General features: G+C 36.0%; 1 protein-coding gene and 2 long non-coding RNA genes across 16 annotated transcripts in view; 2 read left to right on the top strand and 1 right to left on the bottom strand.

The window, feature by feature from the left end:
- The first annotated feature begins 1741 nt into the window (after nucleotides 1–1741).
- LOC140829132 (uncharacterized) lies at nucleotides 1742–7762 on the top strand. Of its 14 annotated transcripts, none has more exons than XR_012117411.1 (4): nucleotides 1742–3963; nucleotides 4059–4217; nucleotides 4822–4969; nucleotides 5149–7762. It is a non-coding gene; the product is annotated as an uncharacterized lncRNA (long non-coding RNA). The 14 variants fall into 14 exon arrangements; XR_012117408.1 differs by having other exon boundaries at nucleotides 1746–3963; nucleotides 4059–4955; nucleotides 5149–5231; nucleotides 5515–7762; XR_012117405.1 differs by having other exon boundaries at nucleotides 1742–1912; nucleotides 3863–3963; nucleotides 4059–7762.
- LOC140829126 (transcription factor GTE7-like) lies at nucleotides 7585–10285 on the bottom strand. Its single transcript, XM_073192129.1, has 4 exons — nucleotides 8491–10285; nucleotides 8159–8393; nucleotides 7874–8039; nucleotides 7585–7785 (listed from the first exon to the last, which is right to left on the bottom strand). The coding sequence occupies exons 1-3, from the start codon at nucleotides 10057–10059 to the stop codon at nucleotides 7981–7983; spliced, it is 1863 nt and encodes a 620-aa protein (XP_073048230.1). The 5' UTR covers nucleotides 10060–10285; the 3' UTR covers nucleotides 7585–7785; nucleotides 7874–7980.
- A 539-nt stretch (nucleotides 10286–10824) lies between these two features.
- The window catches only part of LOC140829120 (uncharacterized), a 43848-nt gene continuing 34147 nt past the window's right edge, over nucleotides 10825–20525 (top strand). The window contains exon 1 of the long non-coding RNA XR_012117393.1: nucleotides 10825–11532. This is a non-coding gene — a long non-coding RNA (uncharacterized lncRNA). The remainder of the gene's footprint in view (nucleotides 11533–20525) is intronic.

Below are 20525 nucleotides of genomic sequence, written 5' to 3'. Positions count from 1 at the left end.
AAGTCGTAAGCATATTTATTAACTATAGAAGGCTTGAAAGTATTTTTTCCAAGTTATGCTACTGTTCCAGGAGCAGCATAGTGTAGCTATGTTCTTGAAAAACGAGTGAATAACTATATAAAAAGCTAATTTAGTACTAAAAAAAGGTTCGATTAAATCGGTTAAGCGAAATTGCTAAAAACATCAAAGAATTCTCTTCTTGCCAATTAAAAAATATGAGTGAGACATAAAGTATTTAAAGAACAAGGACTCTGACATTTTTAAAAAATAAACAAGGAGTTGACTTTTGATTATTACATTAACTGTAATTAAACTCTTTAACTTAATTAATTCTCCTCGTTTTTTCTTCTCGGTCAACACATATCTTCTCCCAATTAAATTTACGAGCCTTTTCCCCAAATCGAGATCTGTCGACCCAAAACCAATTTAGACGACCCAAAATCTATTTTGAGAAAAATAAGAGTCCACCCAGAAAAAATTGTCGACCAAAATTAAGTTGGTCGACCAAGATTTTCTTGTTCGACCAAAATTTTGTTGGTCGACCAAGAATTCTTCTTGGTCCACCAACATAATTTTGGTTGACCAAGAACCTATAATTATGCCAAGTTTGTTTTATTATTATTATTATTATTATTATTATTATTATTATTATTATTATTAATTTTTGCCTATTATAATTACCTTATTCTCTTAATTTTTGTTGAATTTTGTAAGATATACTTTTGGGTCAAACCAAAAGCAAAGCAACAAGGGTCGATCCAAAAACAAAAAAGTCTACTTTGTGTCGACCCAGCTAAATATGTGATTCATATGTTAAAACATGTAATATTATATAACATACTTGTGAAATTGTGATTCATATGTTAAAAACATGTAACATAATTGTGAAATTTTGATTCATATATTAAAACATGTAATATAGTTGGTTGTGAAATTGTGATTCATATGTTAAAACAACATGATAGTTGGTTGTGAAATTATGATTCATATGTTAAACATATAACATAGTTGATGAAATTGTGATTTATATATTAAAACATAATTGTGAAATGGTGATTCATATATTAACATATAACATAATTGTGAAATTGCGGCTCATATATCAAAACACATGCAAGATAGTTGCGAAATTGTGATTCATATGTCATAACATGTAACATATTCATATAACCTTATAGAACATACTTGTGAAATTATGTGATTCATATGTTAAAAACATGTAACATTAATCAAAATTGTGTAATTATCCGTCAAAATTAAATAATTATCGGTCATATTTGTCAAATCTATGGATTCATGGGTTAGAAAATGGTCGACCCAGAAGCAACATGGGTCGACCCAGAGATCAACATGGTCGATCCAGAAGCAACATAGTCGACCTAGAGTCAACCCAGAAATCACCCTGGTCGACCTAACCAACAAAAAAATTCCACCATAAATACTTAAATCAAAATTAAAAAGATCAATACAATGTCCAATCAAATACAAAAACAAACACTGAGTCAACCCAAACTTCATCGATGTTGGGTAGACCAAAATTTTGGGTAGAGTCTACCCAACATTTTTCTTGGGTCGACTCTTGCTTTGGTCAAATTGGTCGACCAAAATTTGGTCGACTAGCCAAAATTTGGTTTAAAACCAAGCAAAATTTTGCTTGGTCGACCAAGATCCAGGTCTACCAAAAATTTGGTCGACCTTTTCTTCTTCAAGAGCCCGTGGATTTTTTTTTAAATAATACTTTCACAACTTGCAACCATTAACCATTCCATTTCTGATTTTGCTTCGATACAGTTTTTTGCCATAGCGTAAAATTTATAAAGTGATAACAACCGTAATCACTTGGGTCTATCAAAAATACAGTAAGAATGTGAGTGATTCATAAACTCCTTGTATAACTTACTCACAGGAGAAGGTATGTTTCTAACCCCTTTGACATTCAGATATGAAATAGTTTTGTGCTTAAAAACAAGTGGGCTTTTCGGTTTGATCTTAGATTACTTGAATGATTAGATTCTTTTGCATGTATTCTATGACCTTTCAACTCTGAAATCAATCGGTTATTTATAGAAGGGGATTAGCGTGATCCTCCTACATTACCTCGCATTTTCTGATTGAATCGACAAACTCGAAAAATGTCTGTGCACACTATGCTGGTGGTGGTAATGTACGGGTTTGCAGTGTTAGTTATATGTATTTGTCTTCACCCTTTAACGTTCATTTCCTTCAAAAACTGTAATGTTACAGAACATTCTGGACCAACATCCGTGCTGCAATTCTTTTTGACATGATAAATTGGTAAATTTGGGGCAGAGGGTAGTGTGTCTTCTGTTTTATCCTCTTTTTAGTGCTTCAACGCATAATCCAGATTCTCTCACTTTACAAGAACTCTTCAAGTAGAAACTCTAAGATATAGACCACTGTTTTACTATATTTGTTGGATATTTTCACTAATTTCGGCTCTCGACCCTTTGCCTATTTGTCTTTGTTGTCCAAGGTCTCTCAACTTACAAATACTGCAGGAAACCTTCTTACCGATTTCTTGAGTCTTCTTCAATGTGGATCTTTAGTCTTCGTCATCTCTGATCTGAAAAAAGGCATGTTACAAGAAAAAAATAAAATTAGTTACAACTCAAGCGTTTTTAATTCCAGTTTTCAGCAATACTCTTTCAGAAATTCTATCCTGACAGAATTAACCATGAATTTAAGATGTAGATTAACTCAAGAATCTGTTGTTTTAAGGGTCAAAGCTTGCAATGGGTGCCACCAGTGGCAGAGCCACATGAAAGTGCCCGGGTGGTCCAATTTATTTTAAAAAAATTTATATGTAAATTTTGTATAATTTTGGAATAATATGATATTAGCCCAAGTGATCAATTTAAAATATTAAAAGATTTTAGAGTATAAAATTCTAACCCAGGCAGAGCCATATTTTTGGCTCCGCCACTGGGTGCCATTGAAGTTGGGAGGTGGCGGAGGGAGTGGAGGGGTGCAAAATCTACGCTCCTGAGCTATTTTCAAAAGATTGAAGTCCCCACATTATATTAGTTTGTTGTTAGATTGATATATTCCTGGTCATTTTCCCTGCATTATGCATGTTCTATACATAAGTAGTTTTTATATATATTCTAACTAGTTTGATCAATTACCAAGTGTAAAAGCTTTATTCATTCTATTAGTTTTTCTCATTGTAAAAATACAGTAGATGCTTAATGCCTCTAGTACAACAATTGTTCTCATTTATTAGGATGGTGAACAATAATGAAATTCAGTCTCCTTTATTAAGTCTCTTCTCCTTTCCTTTGAAATCCTCTCTGAGCCCTGCTCCTTCACTCTTCGCTACTTAAAAGTAACGCTCTCTCGAAGAGTGACAATCGCCATACGGCGTCATAATTTATATTTTCTACTGTTCAAACCGTTGCATTATCACTTGTTTTTTTTTTCCAGCAGGATAAATTAGTTGGTTCATCAACGTGCTTAAATCTGTCGATGACTTTTTGCTAAATGCATAATCTGATATCATATTATTCTAATAATGCACCTTTATTAATATTTTCTGTATATGCATAACATTCATGTTGCTTGGGTAGAGGTGGGTTATGCACATTACTTTATGTGAAATTTCCTTATTTCTTGGGCTTGAGACGCATTCAGCGTTATTGAATGTTGTGCAAGGTTATCTGTTAATCATTTTAAATTGTGTAATTGTTGAAGTTTGTCATCAGCTGTCTAAATTGTTTTAACTTCTAGTTGCTTGTATAGTTGTATATTGATTTATAAATGCTTTTCCATCCCTACCATTTTACCAGCAGGCTTCCTATCTTTATCTTTCCTCTTCATTCTGGTATTTATTCATTTTCCTAAGAGTTGAAGATATACACATTGAAGGATTGAAGACATGCTATTTTTTCGATTTTATTGATCCAAAAGTTTTGCTTCTGAACTTTCCAAGTCAAAGTCATCCGAGTAAGCAAGCTTAAGAATTTTAAACCATTACTCATTTCGTAAAATTGCAGATTATCTACTTAATAGTTGGCTGAATTACTAATATGTACTTGTAGGCTTATTGGATTTGATCATCGCCAATCAGCGCTCTCTAGAATTTCTTCAAGGGAAAATTTTGATGTGAGCCTCACATTTCATGTCAATATTGAGAAGAATAGCTCCACTGCTGATATGAATATTTCTCCGATGCATTTATGGAAACGAGATTAGATACTGTAAGTGAAAGTGCTCAAGCCAGATAATTTTTATTAGCTGTAGCTGATGCTCTGTTTCTGCCCAAGATTTACTTACCAAAAACAAACAAAAAAAGTGTATGAATGCTTAGTCTGAGGATGCACTGTATAACATATTTATACTAATTGTTTTTTGTGTATGATACCAAAAAAGTATAATACCGTGGCCCTTCTAAATCCTGAAGAACGAGAGCACATGGAGATAATACTTAAATACCTTGAAAATGAGGATCTTCGGAAATGGGGGCTGGAGGCTGCCTGATACCCAAGCATTTAAAATTGGATTATGGGATTGGCAGTCGAAATTGAACTGCATCACTAATCCATGGATGTATCAACAAGTTAAATTGAACTCCAGTCAGAAAAGCATGTTCATTTCATGCAATTTATCGGTTTACCAATTCATTTAGTATAACCGTCCGCAAAACGATTATTTAACTTTTCGCTAATCATTTCTAGCACTGCACCTGACAATTAATTCTAAAAAGAGTTTTGGGGTAAATTTAATGCTGCCACCTTTGGGGTTTGTTGATTTCGTGCTTTTCATTGTATTTAATTAATTTGGTCCATTTGTTTACAGGAATAGTTGATGGAGATTAATGCTGCAGACTTAATCGAGGAGGGGAAGGCCTATCTTTTACATCGAATACTGATGCAAATAAGCTGTTTTATAATGTTTTTAGAGTTCGGTTAGAATGAGGATTTTATGGGGAGTGCTTGGTAAACATCCTCAAGTAATTCTCGTATTTCCCATCATGTGCTTCAGTTAGGTTCTAGTTCATGGTCTAATGATGAATTTCATACTTGGGTACTTTTTCATTGTTCACATGAGGTGCTAGAAAACTAAACAGATTTTGCTTATATCGTCTGGCATCTTTCTTTGAATTCTTGAGCTTGTATTTGTTACTGTTAGGGATTTAGAGCTGATGGAAATTCAGAATTGAGTGATGAAATTGGGAAGGAACTGAGTAAAAAGAGTGTGGCTGCTGGGTTAAGGTGATTTACTTCGATCCTTTTATTCTTGGTTAATTCTCTCCTCTTTTAATCTCCATGTTATGCTATTTTTATTAACGAATAACCATCGATTTGGCAAGTTTTCTTTGCTAAAGTTTTATAGACTCGAATTTCCAAACCTAAGAGCACACGTATAAACATACATTTGAGTAGGCAGTATTACAAACTCTTGCCACTCGATGAATTTTGTTACTTCCTGCAAAAGCTGTGGTGTTTCTTAGTTGTGAATTTTTTTGTTATCTTAATGCATCCCCTGATAAAACAGCCTATTGGAGCTGTGATATACATGCAGCGCAATAATCTAAAAATCTGCCTAAGAACTACAGAGAGCAGTACAGATACTTCTGAAGTTGCCAAGGTTTGGATTGAAACAAGGTAACAAACAAATTCAGCTTGTTACATTCCCCCTTCCAAAGATTTTGAATCAGTCCCTAGAAGAATTAATTTTCGAAATAGATTTTTTCGAACATCCAAACTCCTGCGCCGTGGAGGGGGTTTGCCAAGTTCCAGCTCATTTATTATTCACATGGATGAGTATAATAAGTGGCTTTCACCACAATAATCATCAATAAGTTGAGGTAAATTTCAAGTTTGAATAACAAGGGAAGAAAATCCCTTCATTCTCAACCGAATTGTTTTTGCACAGTAGCACCTTCTTATTGGTGTGCATGCATACGGGCATGGACACAACATGGATAAGAATTTTTTTTTATGAAAGTGTTAGGATGATATGGCAGGGGTACAACTATTTTATCTTGGTGATATGCACAGAAATTATAAATTAAATAAACAAATCAAAATATAGAAGCCAACAGTTATATCTAATACTTTACTATTCTACGCTATATTTATCTTCCTTAAAACATTTTCTTTTCTTTGCATTCACTTTATGTAGCCTCCTTTTATTTGATTTATATGCAAGTGTAGTTGGAAATTTGATTGTATTGACAGACCTCCAAGAAAGTAGGCTTTGATACTCACAAATGCACATTCATCTGTCGTGCATGATGATTGGAACAGTTGACATTCTTTATGTATGGTTGATAATTTGAGTGTTCCCCTGCAGTAGGAAAATAATTGTGGTCTAGGCATGGATTCAAGTAATTGCATACTGTGAGGTACTTGCATATCCACTGCTGCCTCAAAATTTTCATCCTGGTTAGTGGACTGCTGGCACTCGTTGGGTTTCCTTTTGGAAAAATGTTCCAGTGCTGAACAGCAGTTTCGGCAAGGTGGAGCTTGATTTGGTGTCGCGAGTGCTAAATCTTTCCTTTCGTTAAACGCTAATGAAAGTGGTATGGACACTCAAAAGGACATATTGAAAAGCCCATCTTCCTCAGCTGTTGCCCCCCCAGCCCACAGTTACCAACATGCCTGGAATGCAGTAAAAATGAGCTTGTGTGAGTAAAAAAATTTACTATGGTATTCCAGATTTTAAGAATAATCCAACTTCTATCTTTCTCAAAGCGTTAGAACCAGATGGTCACATTGCTTGGCAATCCCAACTTAGGTGGAGACATCACAATCTTAGGTGGAGACTATTTAACTTGAAACAGGTGTTTAAGAACCCATTGTATCTAATAAAAATATGTGGATACTGTGACTTTAGTTTAATCTTGTTTATGAATCAAAGATAACGTCCGTCATTATTGTGAACTTCTTGAAAAGAATAATCCAAAGTGTTAAATTTGAGAAACAACAAGTGTATTTATTCGCGATTATTATAATCGGTAAGCATCATGTTCCCCCATGTATCAGTCAATCGATTCCTCCACAAATGCATGATTCTTAACATGAAAAATATGTATCATATAAGGCGGTGGTGTCATCTCACTGCTAGTCAGTGTCTCGTATCATTTTCTAAATTACGCCAATGTTAACATTTGCGTGGAATCTTTGGTACCCGACAAAGTGAATACCTCTTATTTTTGCAGTTTGATAGAGATCTAGCTTTGTCTAAGAAAGGAAAAAAATTTCCCAGCCAAGCATAGCCAACTCCCTAGGTTCTGACAAGTTCCAAAATGAATTAAATTATGCATTTTGGTTCAAATTATATGTTCTTTCGTGTAATCTATAAAACGAGAGAACTTGGTTGAACTGTTGGAATGACCGCGAATTTATAAAAACCACCCTCAAGGTTTGGTTCAAGGAACATATCCATTGCATATTTTACTTGGATCATTATTTATGAATGCCAAATGAACAAAAAACAATCACATGACCCCCTTGATACGATCATTTCTGGCAAAAACATGATTGTACCTCTGTTTCAGCACCAGAGGAAATGCCAACGAATTTGCAATGATTTTAGACAACAAAAAATGGTATAGACTACTTCTGTCGTAAGAAAACACTACAAGGTATTTCATCAATTATTTACATCCTCTTGGCTTTCCCTAATCTTTTCACTAAAAACTAACAACTCCGAGACTCACAACCTCAAACAAAGGTGTGCGTATCATCCCAACAACCAACATCATTTCAAAATAGGATTAAAAAAACCCAATAAACCAGGAATCAGCTCAACTTTTGCCACCTGCGAGAATCATTTCACATTTTTAGGGAATTGGCCAAGACCAAGAGCTAATAAGATATGAAAACAAGTACAAAAATTACTTATATACCTCATCGATGAACATCCGAATTTGTCATAACAAAGAGATTGAGCCGTTTCCCAGTCCATCAACAACACTCCTGTCTCGAATATTTAGCACAATGCATCAACTATTTGTCAGGACTGTGCATCATCTGCATCAGAGTCACTTCCAGAAGAACTCCCTGAATCAGAATCTGTAAAAGGAAGCTCAAACTAATGAGCCATGTCTATGAACATTTCCTTTTGTTTATCTGCAATTCCAAGCAACAAATTCATCAACACAATGTAGAAACGCAAGAATCAGTATCAGTACCACTGGAAGATGAGGAATCACTGCTCGAGCTGCTGGAACTACTTGAACCACTGCTGACATTGGGTCGATCATCCTGATTATTTCCAACACCAACTCCGACACCAGCCCCTTCATCTTTCTCAATCTCCACAGGAGGAAAGCTAGCAGCTGGCATATCATCATCGATATCAACATCTTCATCATAGTGTTCTTTTGACTTTTTTACCGATCCATCATTGTCATCATCCAGTGTACCCTAAACAAAATTAGCATCCTAGTCACCAATCATAGCACAGCAGAAAACTAATTTGATCAACAGATAATGAATGAGAAAGCTTGGAATTAAGTATTACCATTTCCAACTCAGTAACTGGAGTAGAAGGAGCAACTTCAAGAACAGAGTTATTATTCATCATCAATGCTTGCCGCTTGGTCTTACTCACCAGCTTCTTCCAGTTGGTCACAAAGCGATCGAGTTCCCAAAGTGTCTCTGTATCAAGGGCTTCAATGTCAAGCTCAATTTCATCACCATCCTGAGCCAAGTGCTCGTTCCTCTTCCTAATAATTTGAACCAACTGGGGCATCTTTTCTTGAGGCAAACTCTGCAATCCAATTCCAAGCTTCTGTTTCTCTTCCATACTCATCTCCCTCTTATTTTGATCCTTCGCACGGGGCTTCGGCTGCTTGACTGTCCCCGATCCTCCTCTTACAACTTTGGGCTCATTAACAGGTAGAGAAGGCGCTGCTTGAGGAGAATGATTTCTATCCAGAATGGGCAAATGATTCGAAGATGGGGGAGGAGGATTCGACGCAGTAGAAGCACTCGAATGCGCTTGCATTGGCATTTGCAATCTCTCTTGCTTCTTGCCGACAGTCTGAACTGGACTCTCTTTCGATTTCGTCATTTTCCCTCTTAATGGAGAGGACCGAAGAATCTGATTATGATTATTCCACGAACTTCCCTGCAAATCTTCAATGCCCGCAACGTACTTTTCTTGGTTAACACTAAATTCTCGAGACTCCCTCACCCTATCATGATTAGAAAAGCTATCAATCTTATTTTGTATCGGCTTAAACATTTCCTCAAACTTGGAAAGCATCTGCTCGGCCATCCCATTGACAGGATCAGCCTTCGGGTTATACAGCAGAGCATTGTTGAACGTCAACCTCACATCCGCAGCAAATTCAGTTGGAGAAGAATACATATTCTTCGCAAGATTAGCTTTAACGGTACCCAAATCCATTGGGCACTTAACAATTAGATGGTAATCGTGAAGCCCTAACGCCATTGCATCTACGGGCGCTTTGAAAACCCACCCACATTTATGTTTCATTAATTTTGTCAGAATCTGCTTGCATTCCTTCAAGACACAACCGATATCGATGGCTTTATCATGGCCATCGTTACGTAGATCAAGCCCATTGCTCAATCTCGAAGAATCCTTAACAGAAGCAACAGGACCCCCGGAGAGTTTGTTTACGGGAACCTTCTTCGATTTTGCCTGAGATTTTGGGTTTCTCGAAAATTCAAATTGACCCGAATCAATTCGATCTCTCAAATCTCGAACCAGATCCAATTCAGAGGAAAATCGTCTACGGAGACCAATAAGCTCGGACTTCGTGTAGGTGGCGACATTGAACGTCAAATAGCTGCCGTAGTTGAAAGCGTTACGGCTAGTGGAAGTCTGATTGAAGGAGTAAGCATCGTCGGAGACCGCCTGCGTGACCGCCGGACAATCAACGTTTATATTCTGGCGACGGCCGAAACCTATTGCATCGTTCACGGCGGGGTGGTGGAATTGTTTCTGCTTTTTCTTAGGGTTCGGGTTAGGGTTAGAATCTAGGCGACGATTTGAGCAAGGAATCTTCCCCATGGGGACCCAGCCGGAATCATTCTGAATTGATAACACGGCAGACGCCATAAATCGCACCGACGGCGGTTCTCAGGCAAAGCAACTCTCCGACAACGATTTCCCCAAAAATCATGTAAAGAATCGCCAAATTCTTCAATAGCAAACCCCCAACCGGATCGCCACAAGCAAAGAATCAAGCTTCTGTCGCCGAAATCTGAACAAAGGCGCAGAAAGCAATCGAAACGTAGCTAATATGGTGATTAGGGTTTGTAGATTGAGCGAGGAACAAGATGAGAGAAGGGCGATTCTTAAAGGCGGTGAGATCTGCCCGTAGGTATTTCGGGCAGGTTCTGTGCCGTTGGATCCCCGTGATATGTTGATCCAAGGGTAAAGTAAAGTTTGTTTGCTGGCTTGGGGCTTGACCGTGACATCTGTCATCGACGCTTGAGATCAGGTCTCTTCGACACGTGTCGGAATACTGATCGCACGATTGAGTGGGTAAACGCATTTGGGTTTGGAGTGAATTTGGGCCACATGTGGTATGAATTTAGGGTTTTTTAAAAGGCTATTGGTGGGGCCACAGGGAGGGTGACGTGGAATTGGGGGACGTTAATGTGTAGAAAATTCGTTCGGAAGGGTAAGGGACACTTCCAAGTATTAAACCCCAAGTATGTCTACCGAAATTACCATATTGCCTTTATCATATAGTATATATTTTGTGAGAGAGTCTCACGAATTTTTATCTGTGAGACGGATCAATCATATCGATATTCACAATAAAAAATAATAATCTTAACATAAAAATTAATATTTTTTCATTGATGACCCAAATAAGATATCTATCTCATAAAATACGACTATAAGACCGTCTCACACAAGTTTTTGTTTTTGTCATATATAAATATAAATAAATGTGGAAGGCAGGAGTGGGAAATCACGAAGCAAACAAAGTTTCTGGATGGGACCCACTATTTATGTTATTATTATTATTATTATTATTTTGTATATATATATACACATAAACAAGTGAATACGAAGTCGCGTATGATAGATGGCGTCACATCACATATGGAAACCAGGCGGAGGAACCTTCCACCGGATACAATTCATTCATTTCTCGATTCCAATAATCGATTTCCGATCTTCATCATGAGTTTCCAGGATCCATCGTCGCCGTGAATATTTGAAGCTTTCCTCCTCCATCTTCCTACGTCGGTTGCGGGTTTCTCGACCGATTTGGCGCTATTTTTAGGGCGTTCCGCCTGTGAGGCACCGGAGGAAGAAGATTTCTGATAGATCGGCAGTTCGTGATGTTTCCAGGATGCATTCATCATCGTTACGAAGATTTGAAGTCTTTTCTCCTGTGTGTTTCCAGGATCCGACCGAATTCTCAGCCAACAACGGTTGGCTCTGGTTTCGAGGCTTCTCCACCGCCGCAAGTCAGCCTGTGAGCCACTGGAGGAAGATGAGAATTGGAGCTCTGGATTTGGTTGCTTCTGTAAACATGAATTTGGCTGCATATCACGCGCACGTTAAAACGCGGTTAGTTCTTCTTGACCTTTCCTGAAAAGTAATATTATTAAATTGTGGAATAATAGAGGAAAATTAGATTTTCAACACAGATTTTTGTGGAACTCAGATTTCAGTTGATTTAACTAATTTACGATATAAAAATTGTCTTGTGGCCTTTAAAATAATCTGGGGAAACGCGGCGAGTCACTTGCTAATGACTTGGATGGCGACTCGATCAACGCTCGATTCGTGAGCTACTTTAGGAATTGGATTTCGATTTCGATTTCGATTTGGATTAAACTCGATTTGAGTTTATAAGTTGGTCAACCATGATTTACTTGCTAGGTCAATCGATTGTGTGATTTTGACATGAGCTGTGAATCGATTTACAGGAGCTAATATTAAATTTGTAGAATATAAATTATTTAATCTTAGTTAATTAAATCTAATCAATTTATGAGAAAGTGTATGATTCTTATTAAATAAGCAATAGTATAAATTTGTTGGAAAAAGAACGGATTTCATGGTGATACTGTTACCTAACTGGCTAACCATGCCATGTTTGATGCTTGATTCATGATTATTAAATCCAAATGTAGTTGCTCAATTTATATCTAGGATTAATAAATTTATATGATCTAAAGTTTCGAATATTTTTAATGAGGTTTATTGAAGCAAAAATGTACCAACGATTTATGCAATCAAAATCTAAGTCAGGCCATCTTAATAACTGTTTGTTATGTAATTTTACACCAATGTGAAAATACAAATACAAGCCTCACACTGCAACGTGGGCAAATGGTAAAAGAAAAAAAGTCACACTGAAACTTCTCCTCTCCGAAACTTCTATTACACCACGCATTATCTTTCAATGCAATTCTTCAGTCACGCGACACCCATGTAGCTAGGTAAGAACCTTATTTTTTTTTTTTGTTTCTTAATTTTGCACACGCATGTAGGATAGAGGTTTTGTGTTGTCTTACTAGAATAAAATCGCATGTTTTTGTTTCAGTTAGTTGAATGATGTTTGTTCAATTCCATTTTCCCCAACAAAAAGTGTTGATCGATGTTCACACTAAGGAGACAAAAACTTGTGTGAGACGGTCTCACGGGTCTTATTTCGTGAGACGGATATCTATTTGGGTCATTAATGAAAAAGTATTACATTTTATGCTACAAGTATTACTTTTTATTGTGAATATGGGTAGGGTTGACCCGTCTCATAGATAAAGATCCGTGAGACCGTCTCACAAGAGATCTACTCCACTAAGAATTGGACATAACTTAATTTGCGTACCAACCGTTTGACATAATGTGTGGACAAGTGCTATAAAGTTTAACTCATTTTTCATTTATACTCTGGTTGTAATGTAAAGTTGAGACCTTTAGATATGACTTATTAGGTTAATTTATAGCAAGTTATGTTTTTCAAATTTATGTATCTGACATTTGTTGTACACTTACATGCATTTATTGCTTGAAGCTAAATAATAACTAAAGTGAAAAGGATTTTGACTTGAAATTTTTTATGTGGTGATAATGGACTTTTAGAGTGGGTTTTTAGCTTAGGTATTTCTTTATTCTATAATTTCTTCAAGAAATAAAATTAAAAACTACATTTCGAGATATTTTTTCTTTTAGACATAAATTAACTTCCTAAGCTAACCAAATAGCTCAAAGCTTAGTTGATCACTTGCATATATGTGACAACCCTTGACTTTTGTTATTTGCTCGCTCTAGATCGTGTTCCTCGATATAATATTATGAGGCGAAAGTAAATTATATCACAGTGCTCTAGGAGATGTTAGAGAACATTAGGGATATAAACGATCCAAACCAAACCAAACAGTATCAGGTTTGAACTTGGTTTGTTTAAAACTGTTTGAGGCTCAAGCTCGAGCTCGAGCTCGAGCTCCATTCGAGCTTCTATTATCAGGCTCGAGCTTGGTTTGTATTGAAATTACTGAGCTCGTTAAAAGCTCGAGCTCGGCTCGTTAAAAGCTCGTTTAGCATGTTAATCAAGCCAGACTCGAGCTTGATTCATTAATAGCTCGTTTAACATGTTTAACAAGCCTGGCTTGAGCTCGACTCGTTTTCGAGCTCGATAAGCATAGAATTGAGCTCGAGTTTGAGTTTGAATCGAGCTTGTTAAATAAATATATCTATAAACTAATTTTAAATTAGGCATAAAAATATAAATTCATTCATAAATAACCAAAACGACACAAATCAGAGCAAAAAAAAACATAAATAAGTATATTATTGAATATTCCAAAATCATGTTTGCGAGCCACCTAAACGAGCCGAGCTCGAGCTTGAGCTCGCGAGCCTATTATCAAACATGTTTGCGAGATCACGAGTCGAATATCTTTAGGTTTGAGCTTGGTTTGATTAAATTTTCGAGCTCAAAATCGAGCTTGGGCTTGGTTTGATATGATTAACAAACAAACTCAAACGAGCTTTTTATCGAGCCGAGCTTCGAATAGCTCGCAAACTGTTTGGTTCATTTACATCTCTAGAGAGCATTGTCATCAAGTGTTAACATATTGATATCTTGAGTCTTTCTCAAAGCTATTTCATTCAATAGTACAGAGTTAACAACAAAGGAATATTAACTTGATTTATTTATTGTTTAAAAAGTCTAAACCAATTCATGCAAATAAAAGTTTCACATTTTTTTTAGCCTTGGAAAAGTTTTTTATATTTTCTTGCTACAAATACAACCACCAATAGAATATATTTGCTTTATGTTCTATGTTTTTTTGTTTGCTTTTTTATTAGTTAGGTGTTTATAATTTTTTCCAATCATTTAATTCAAAATTTGACGTTTTCATTGTTTTGCCTTATTGATATCTTTTAATTTGGTCTCACGAATTTCTCTACGTGAGACGGATCAATCTGATTCATTATAAAATGAAAAATAATATTTTTAACATAAAATTTAATAATTTTCTATAGAAAATGATAAGTGGAATGTTGGTGATCAGCTTCTTCAAGTTGTAAATGTTGTTCAGAACTAGTTTTATGATCTTAGGTGCGTGTTTTTTCTGTTATATATTTGTGGGATCGAAGGGTGTGCTTTCTCACTTAGTTGTTTTGGTTTTTTCTTCGAAAGGATGCATTCTTGGTCATATATTTTCCAGAGTAAGAGGATGACAAGTTTGACTATTGATTGTCTTTGGTTGAATGAGTCATTCCCCTCCCGTCAACACTCTTGGACAGAATATTCAAGAATTGAATCTTCTCAAATGGGTGTATCTATCTTTTGATGTTATTTCTTCTATTGGAGGAAAGTGTGGAACGTAATATCTTTTGATGTTATTTCATTGTCATTCGTATCAAATTAATATTAAATTAGTATGTCTCAGTTGCTAGTGAATTATAATTAGTTTATTATAATTTACCTTTAATAAGAAGAAAATATATTTTAAACACTATCGGCACATTGTATTTTAGATTAGATCATCACATATACAAATGATTGATTTTTATATTCAAAATCCATAATTGAACGGTTTTTATACGTTATATGTGTGCAATTTACTTTTATAATCATTTGTTATCTTAAAAAGTAAAAGCATGGCTTGGTTGTATTGGTGAAATGTATAAAATTCTTCCTAAATGATTCAAAACCCGAATCCTATTATTGTTTTTAGATTGACATGTAGAGGAAGATGAGAACTAGCATCGTCGGGGTTTGTAAAAGGCTTGAACGATTATGGTTAGTTATGTTTTTATAATTGGACTGATAATCAAATCCATTTTATTTTTTTTAAAATAATGGTTCTGAATGGTCAAATTGGAACAATGTTATATCATATAAATTAATAATATAATATGTTAATATATTTTAAATTCAGAATATTTTAATAATAATAATAATAAAATATATTGATCAAATTTTAAATTTAAACAACATACATAAAACATATCAAATATAATTTTCCCCAAACCCGACAAATTATTTTAGATTTAGTACCATATTTATTAATAATAATATTTAAATGTTATGTTTTTAATCTTTTCTTAAAGAAAAAACATAATATCCCGATTGAGTGTTGACCAAAATTTCGAGTCCGGACAGCGATTGAATTTTTTTCACGTACTTGGAAGAAGTCGGATATTAAATTTTTTCGGATCCGGATTGAATCTGCTTTTTCAGTCACCCGAACCCGACGATGCCCACCTCTGATTGCTGATTCATTTTATTATATGGTGTTTAGGTTTTCGGTTGTGGAGATGGCAAGATGATTAAGTAGTTATTGATTTAGCATCTGACTCATATATATTGGCTTGTTTTGTCAATTATAAGATCGTTCAATCTGTCGAGTTTCAAATATGTATGCGGCCGTACTATATTGTCATATATAGAGTCATTGGAATGCCTAAGAGCATCCAAAATGGATGTGTGTTATAACACTCATCAATTCATTAAAAACGTGGGATTCAGTGCCACATACTCATTATAACAACATATCTCTTTTACCCACATTCCTTTAACATTCAAACTCATTATTTATGGGTCTCACTGTCACATACTCATTATAACAACATATCTCTTTTATCCACATTTCTTTTAATATGCAAATTCATTAATTAAATATTTAAAATAAAAAAGAAAATATATACAACGGTTTACAAATGAAAATAAAAAAAAAATTAAAATTTTTTTTATAAAAAAACCAATGCGAAAGTCAAAATTTAAAAATTTAAAAACAAAATTAAAATAATTCAAAACACGTGAGGCTTGCGTGTCAGCAAATCAGCAACGGTAATAGCGACAGTTGTTTAACAAAAACAACTATCGCTCATTGTACAATTTTTTTTAAAAAATAAACTGACAGAGGGGCGTTCAACGCCCACTCACAATAGAGAGGGGGTGTTAAATAGGGGGTGTTAAATGGGTGTGTTTATCACGAAATTTGCGGGCGTGCCAGGCACGTGTCCGTGCTAAAGTTGTGAAATAATCTGACTTCTTTATCAAATGTTGCGACTCTCGATTTGATCGTTCGTTCTAATTCCCTCAAAATGACTTCAAAAATATGAACACGGAATTAGGAATATAATGAAACTAAAGGGAAAATTCATAAACAACATCAACATTCATTATGCTGTTATAAATTCGAACAAAGTTTTTACATAAAACGTAGATGGACATACTAAAAATCTATAGAAGAAGATTGCTGGAAATGGAAGTAAACAACAGACAAATGAGAGAAATTATGCAGAGAGTTTGCTATGGATTTTTTGTGTTGATTTGTCGAGAGTCTATCTCTGATCCTTCCTGCTATTTTTGTCACGCTCCACATGGAAGTTTCAACCGCATTCTACGATCACTCCACGATCTTCCATATTGGGTAGTGGCCTTGACTGGTCGCATAGTTCTTCTCCTGGGCCAACTGCAATTCTCTTGGGCTTTCATCAATTGGATTTTTGCTTGTGGGCTTCCAAGTGAGCTTCTTGGATTATATTTTAGGCACAACAATTGCCCCCCTGGCCAATTTGGCTCATTTTGGCTATTTGGCTACTTTGACCAATTTGACCAAGTTGGCTATGTTTTTTGCTTTGTTCGGTCTTTTAGATATTCAAAGCTCACGTACAATCATATAGTTGAAAGGAATGGTTCTATGGATTTGAAGAAGAATTCACAGCTAGAAAACATGTTCTTCCTCCAACAGTTTAGATCTCAGTGTGCTTTCCCTGAACTTCTTCCTTGTCTCTTTCTTTCTCATTTCATTCCCCCAAATCTCCAGCGGCGACCACCGATCTTCCCGAAGAAACCGTCGATTACATCGCCTTTGTAATATAATCCAAGTTTCTGAAAATTGTCATCATCAATCTCCTTTACATCAAGCACACCTTCTCAAGGTAGGTATATTGCACCATTTTTCTCAATCTTCTATCACAAAAACATTGTAGAGTTTGCCACATTTCATGCTGCACTCAAGGTGTTTGTGCATATGATTGAATGAGTTTTTTGATGAGCAACACCTTTCAACACCCATTTCTCGCACATCAACAGAGTGGCTCCCTTGGTGTGCATATTCAAAGCTTTGTTTATAGCTTGTGCAACTTATATAATCTTCCATATGCTTACAAGAAATGCACCAACACAAGGACTTGTGATGCTCCACAAAATTCATTGAAAATGAGATCCCATTTTCTGGAATTTTGGCAAGCCATAAATTCAAAATGGCAAGATTCATTCAATCTTACAAAGAAGTGACACGTGCCACATCAATGACAACATATAGCACACACAAAGTATAGTTTTGTTGATCAACACTCCATTATTTCTCATGTGATCCCATTTATTTCGCACGAACATAGTTGGAGAAATCGAGAATTTATCTCAAAGGTCAATGCAAGAAAGTACCTTAAAGATCAATGGAGATAAAAAAATCCTCATGGTAGTGCTGCTGGACAATCCAAAAGAAATTACCAAGATTTGATGAATATCTCTGCCAGTGGCTGAACATATATGTATGGAGTGTCAAATACATTGAGAGGAAATAAAATATGTAGGCTAGGGACAGTAGGTGGACGCTTTTACACTTGTTTGCCATGATTTGGCAAGTATCGTTTTTGATGTGTAGAGTTGGAAAAGTGGCTTGAAAGCCAAACTTTGTTGGTAAAATATATTGTTGTTCTTGTATATGTTGCTTGGGATGTATTTGCAGATGTTTACAATTTTTTGCATATCACATTTATAAAGGAAACTCTGCCAAAATTTTTAAAATTAAACAAACGGCAAAAAGCCCGTTTTTCTTCAATATTGACGCAAACATCACTGGTCAACATTTGTCAGCAACCAACAACTAAACAATATTTTTCGAATAATGCTCACCGATTTTTCAAGATATGCTATAAACAAACTTCACTTTTGCATCAATTTGGCCAACCAACACAACAAATATTTCTCTCAAAATACATCAACTGCATCGGATTCCATGAGCAAACATTTTATTTATTCACAATGCTCCATCATTATTTACAAAAAACTTCAGCAAGAAATGGCTTAAAAGCCTATTCCTCACATATTTACAGAATCTTCTTATGAGTCAACAAAACTAACCAAAGTGGCCATCCAGCCTACATTGTACAATACTTCTCATCTATTCCGTCTTTATAAAACATCTGTCTCCGGCTGTCAATCTTTCATCTGAGCTGGAGCTAAGATTAAATCCTCCGTTTGTAACTCTTCTTCCTTGCTACCTCCATATTCCTCATCAAATATAACTTCAGCCCCATCGATATCCCACAACTCCCGAGGCTTCATTTCGTTCACCAGCTGCTGCATTTTGGCTTTCCACTCGGAAGTTGCAGCGACTTCCATATCTCCTTTAGTGAACTCAGTCATCGACCTCCTCGATAATAGGTTGGACCATATGTCTAGGAGAGACCATGGCAGTAGGTTTGAGAACCTTCTTAACTGCTTCTTTAACCTTTGGAGTGTCCATGTGCACTGCTCCTGGTTGTACATCCACCTTATAATTATGAAACTTAATTGGACCAAAAGCTCCATCATAATATATAGCTTCTATGGCATTGGAATTAGATTGATACGGCTGCCAATCAGCCTGTACCACTTCCACCTCATCCTCTTTCCACATCACCAATAATTGGTGCATGGATGACGGTATACAATGATTGGAATGAATCCAATCCTTCCCTAACAAAGCATGAAGCTAGCACTGGAATTGACCACGAAAAAGGCTGACAGCGAGGATCGGGATCCTACAGTAACATTCGCTGGCAATACTCCCAAAGTTTTTTTTAGATTCCCCAGTAAAAGCTGCCACATAGATTTCGGTAGGAATCAAGTCTTCCACATTATTTCCCAACTTCTGCAGAATTCTGTGGGGTAGAATATTGATAGCAGATGCACTATCTATCAATACTCTAGATATATGTTTTCCATTAACATGCGCTGTGATATAAAGTGATTTGATATGTTTAGTCATTTCATTGGTAGGTTTCGTCATAACCACTCTTTTCTCTTCATCAACGAGAACTTCAGTACAATATTTTGATACATTATTCTGGACGGAATTTGTAGCAATTTTATTTCCTATAAATCCACCAGACCCAAACATTCTTTTGCATTTGAACTTATCTAGTAACATTAATGATCCTGTGGCACACTCAAATGAGACAAGAATCTGCCCTACCTTGAAGGTAGCTTTCTTGATCATGTTACTGTCTTCCACCAACAGCAAGTCATCACCTTCTTTCTCATTATCTTCAGTAGCCTTCCTCCCAAATTTTTTGTTCTCTTTGAAAGAATCCTTCATCCTAGATCTGCGCTCAACAGTTTTTTCTCTCAACACACGTCGTTTTTGGGTCCGAGAATGAGGTTTTGGGAACTTTGGATGTTCTACCCGTTTTCATATACCGTCGGAGTTTGCTCTGGGAGGAACAAAAAAACGAGGTTTCCGTTCATATTTTTTATCAGATCTTAGAGGTGCTGGCCTCTGTATTATCTTTTGAACCAACTGTGGGTCCCTTCTTCTCTCACCATTCGTCAACCCAGGAAACATGCTCCTTCTAAGGTACTGGTTCTCTGGCCTTTTGGCCATAGATTCCCTATCATACCTCATATTCCTCCCACTATAATGCACATCACTCCCTCTGTAATAGCAGTTTTTTTTCATGAAAAATTTCTACTTTCCTCTCCTTAACCTCAAACATCATTTTCCAAGGAACTCAACACTTCTTTAAAGTAAATCTTGGCCCAACGGACATGTCCTCACCTTCACTCCTTCTCCTCTCATTGATTAAGAAACGCAAGTCAGTATTTCTCACATTCACATATGCTACCGGGGGAAAAGGATCTTCATCCACTATCATTGTTTCTTTTTTCTCGGGAAATTTCAGGACTCCCTTGTTGATTCTTTCCTGCAAGACATACTTGAAAGCCCAACAAGCATTAATATTATGGTTGAAGGAATTGTGATACTTACAGTAATCTCTTCCTCTGATATCCTCTCTGGTTGGTACATTATGATCTGGGGGGAAGGTTA

Source organism: Primulina eburnea, chromosome 1 (genome assembly GCF_022965805.1).
Source record: "Primulina eburnea isolate SZY01 chromosome 1, ASM2296580v1, whole genome shotgun sequence".
Lineage (NCBI taxonomy): Eukaryota > Viridiplantae > Streptophyta > Magnoliopsida > Lamiales > Gesneriaceae > Primulina > Primulina eburnea.
This window is presented reverse-complemented; position numbering and strand designations above follow the sequence as displayed.

Bases quoted from the DNA above. Each gene is read 5' to 3' on its own strand.
- LOC140829126 (XM_073192129.1), bottom strand. From the start codon at position 10,059: ATGGCGTCTGCCGTGTTATCAATTCAGAATGATTCCGGCTGGGTCCCC. The intron at 8,394-8,490 runs GTAATACTTAAT...AATTTTGTTTAG, and splicing joins CAGTTACTGAGTTGGAAATG to GGTACACTGGATGATGACAA. The intron at 8,040-8,158 runs GTACTGATACTG...TTCCTTTTACAG, and splicing joins TGATTCCTCATCTTCCAGTG to ATTCTGATTCAGGGAGTTCT.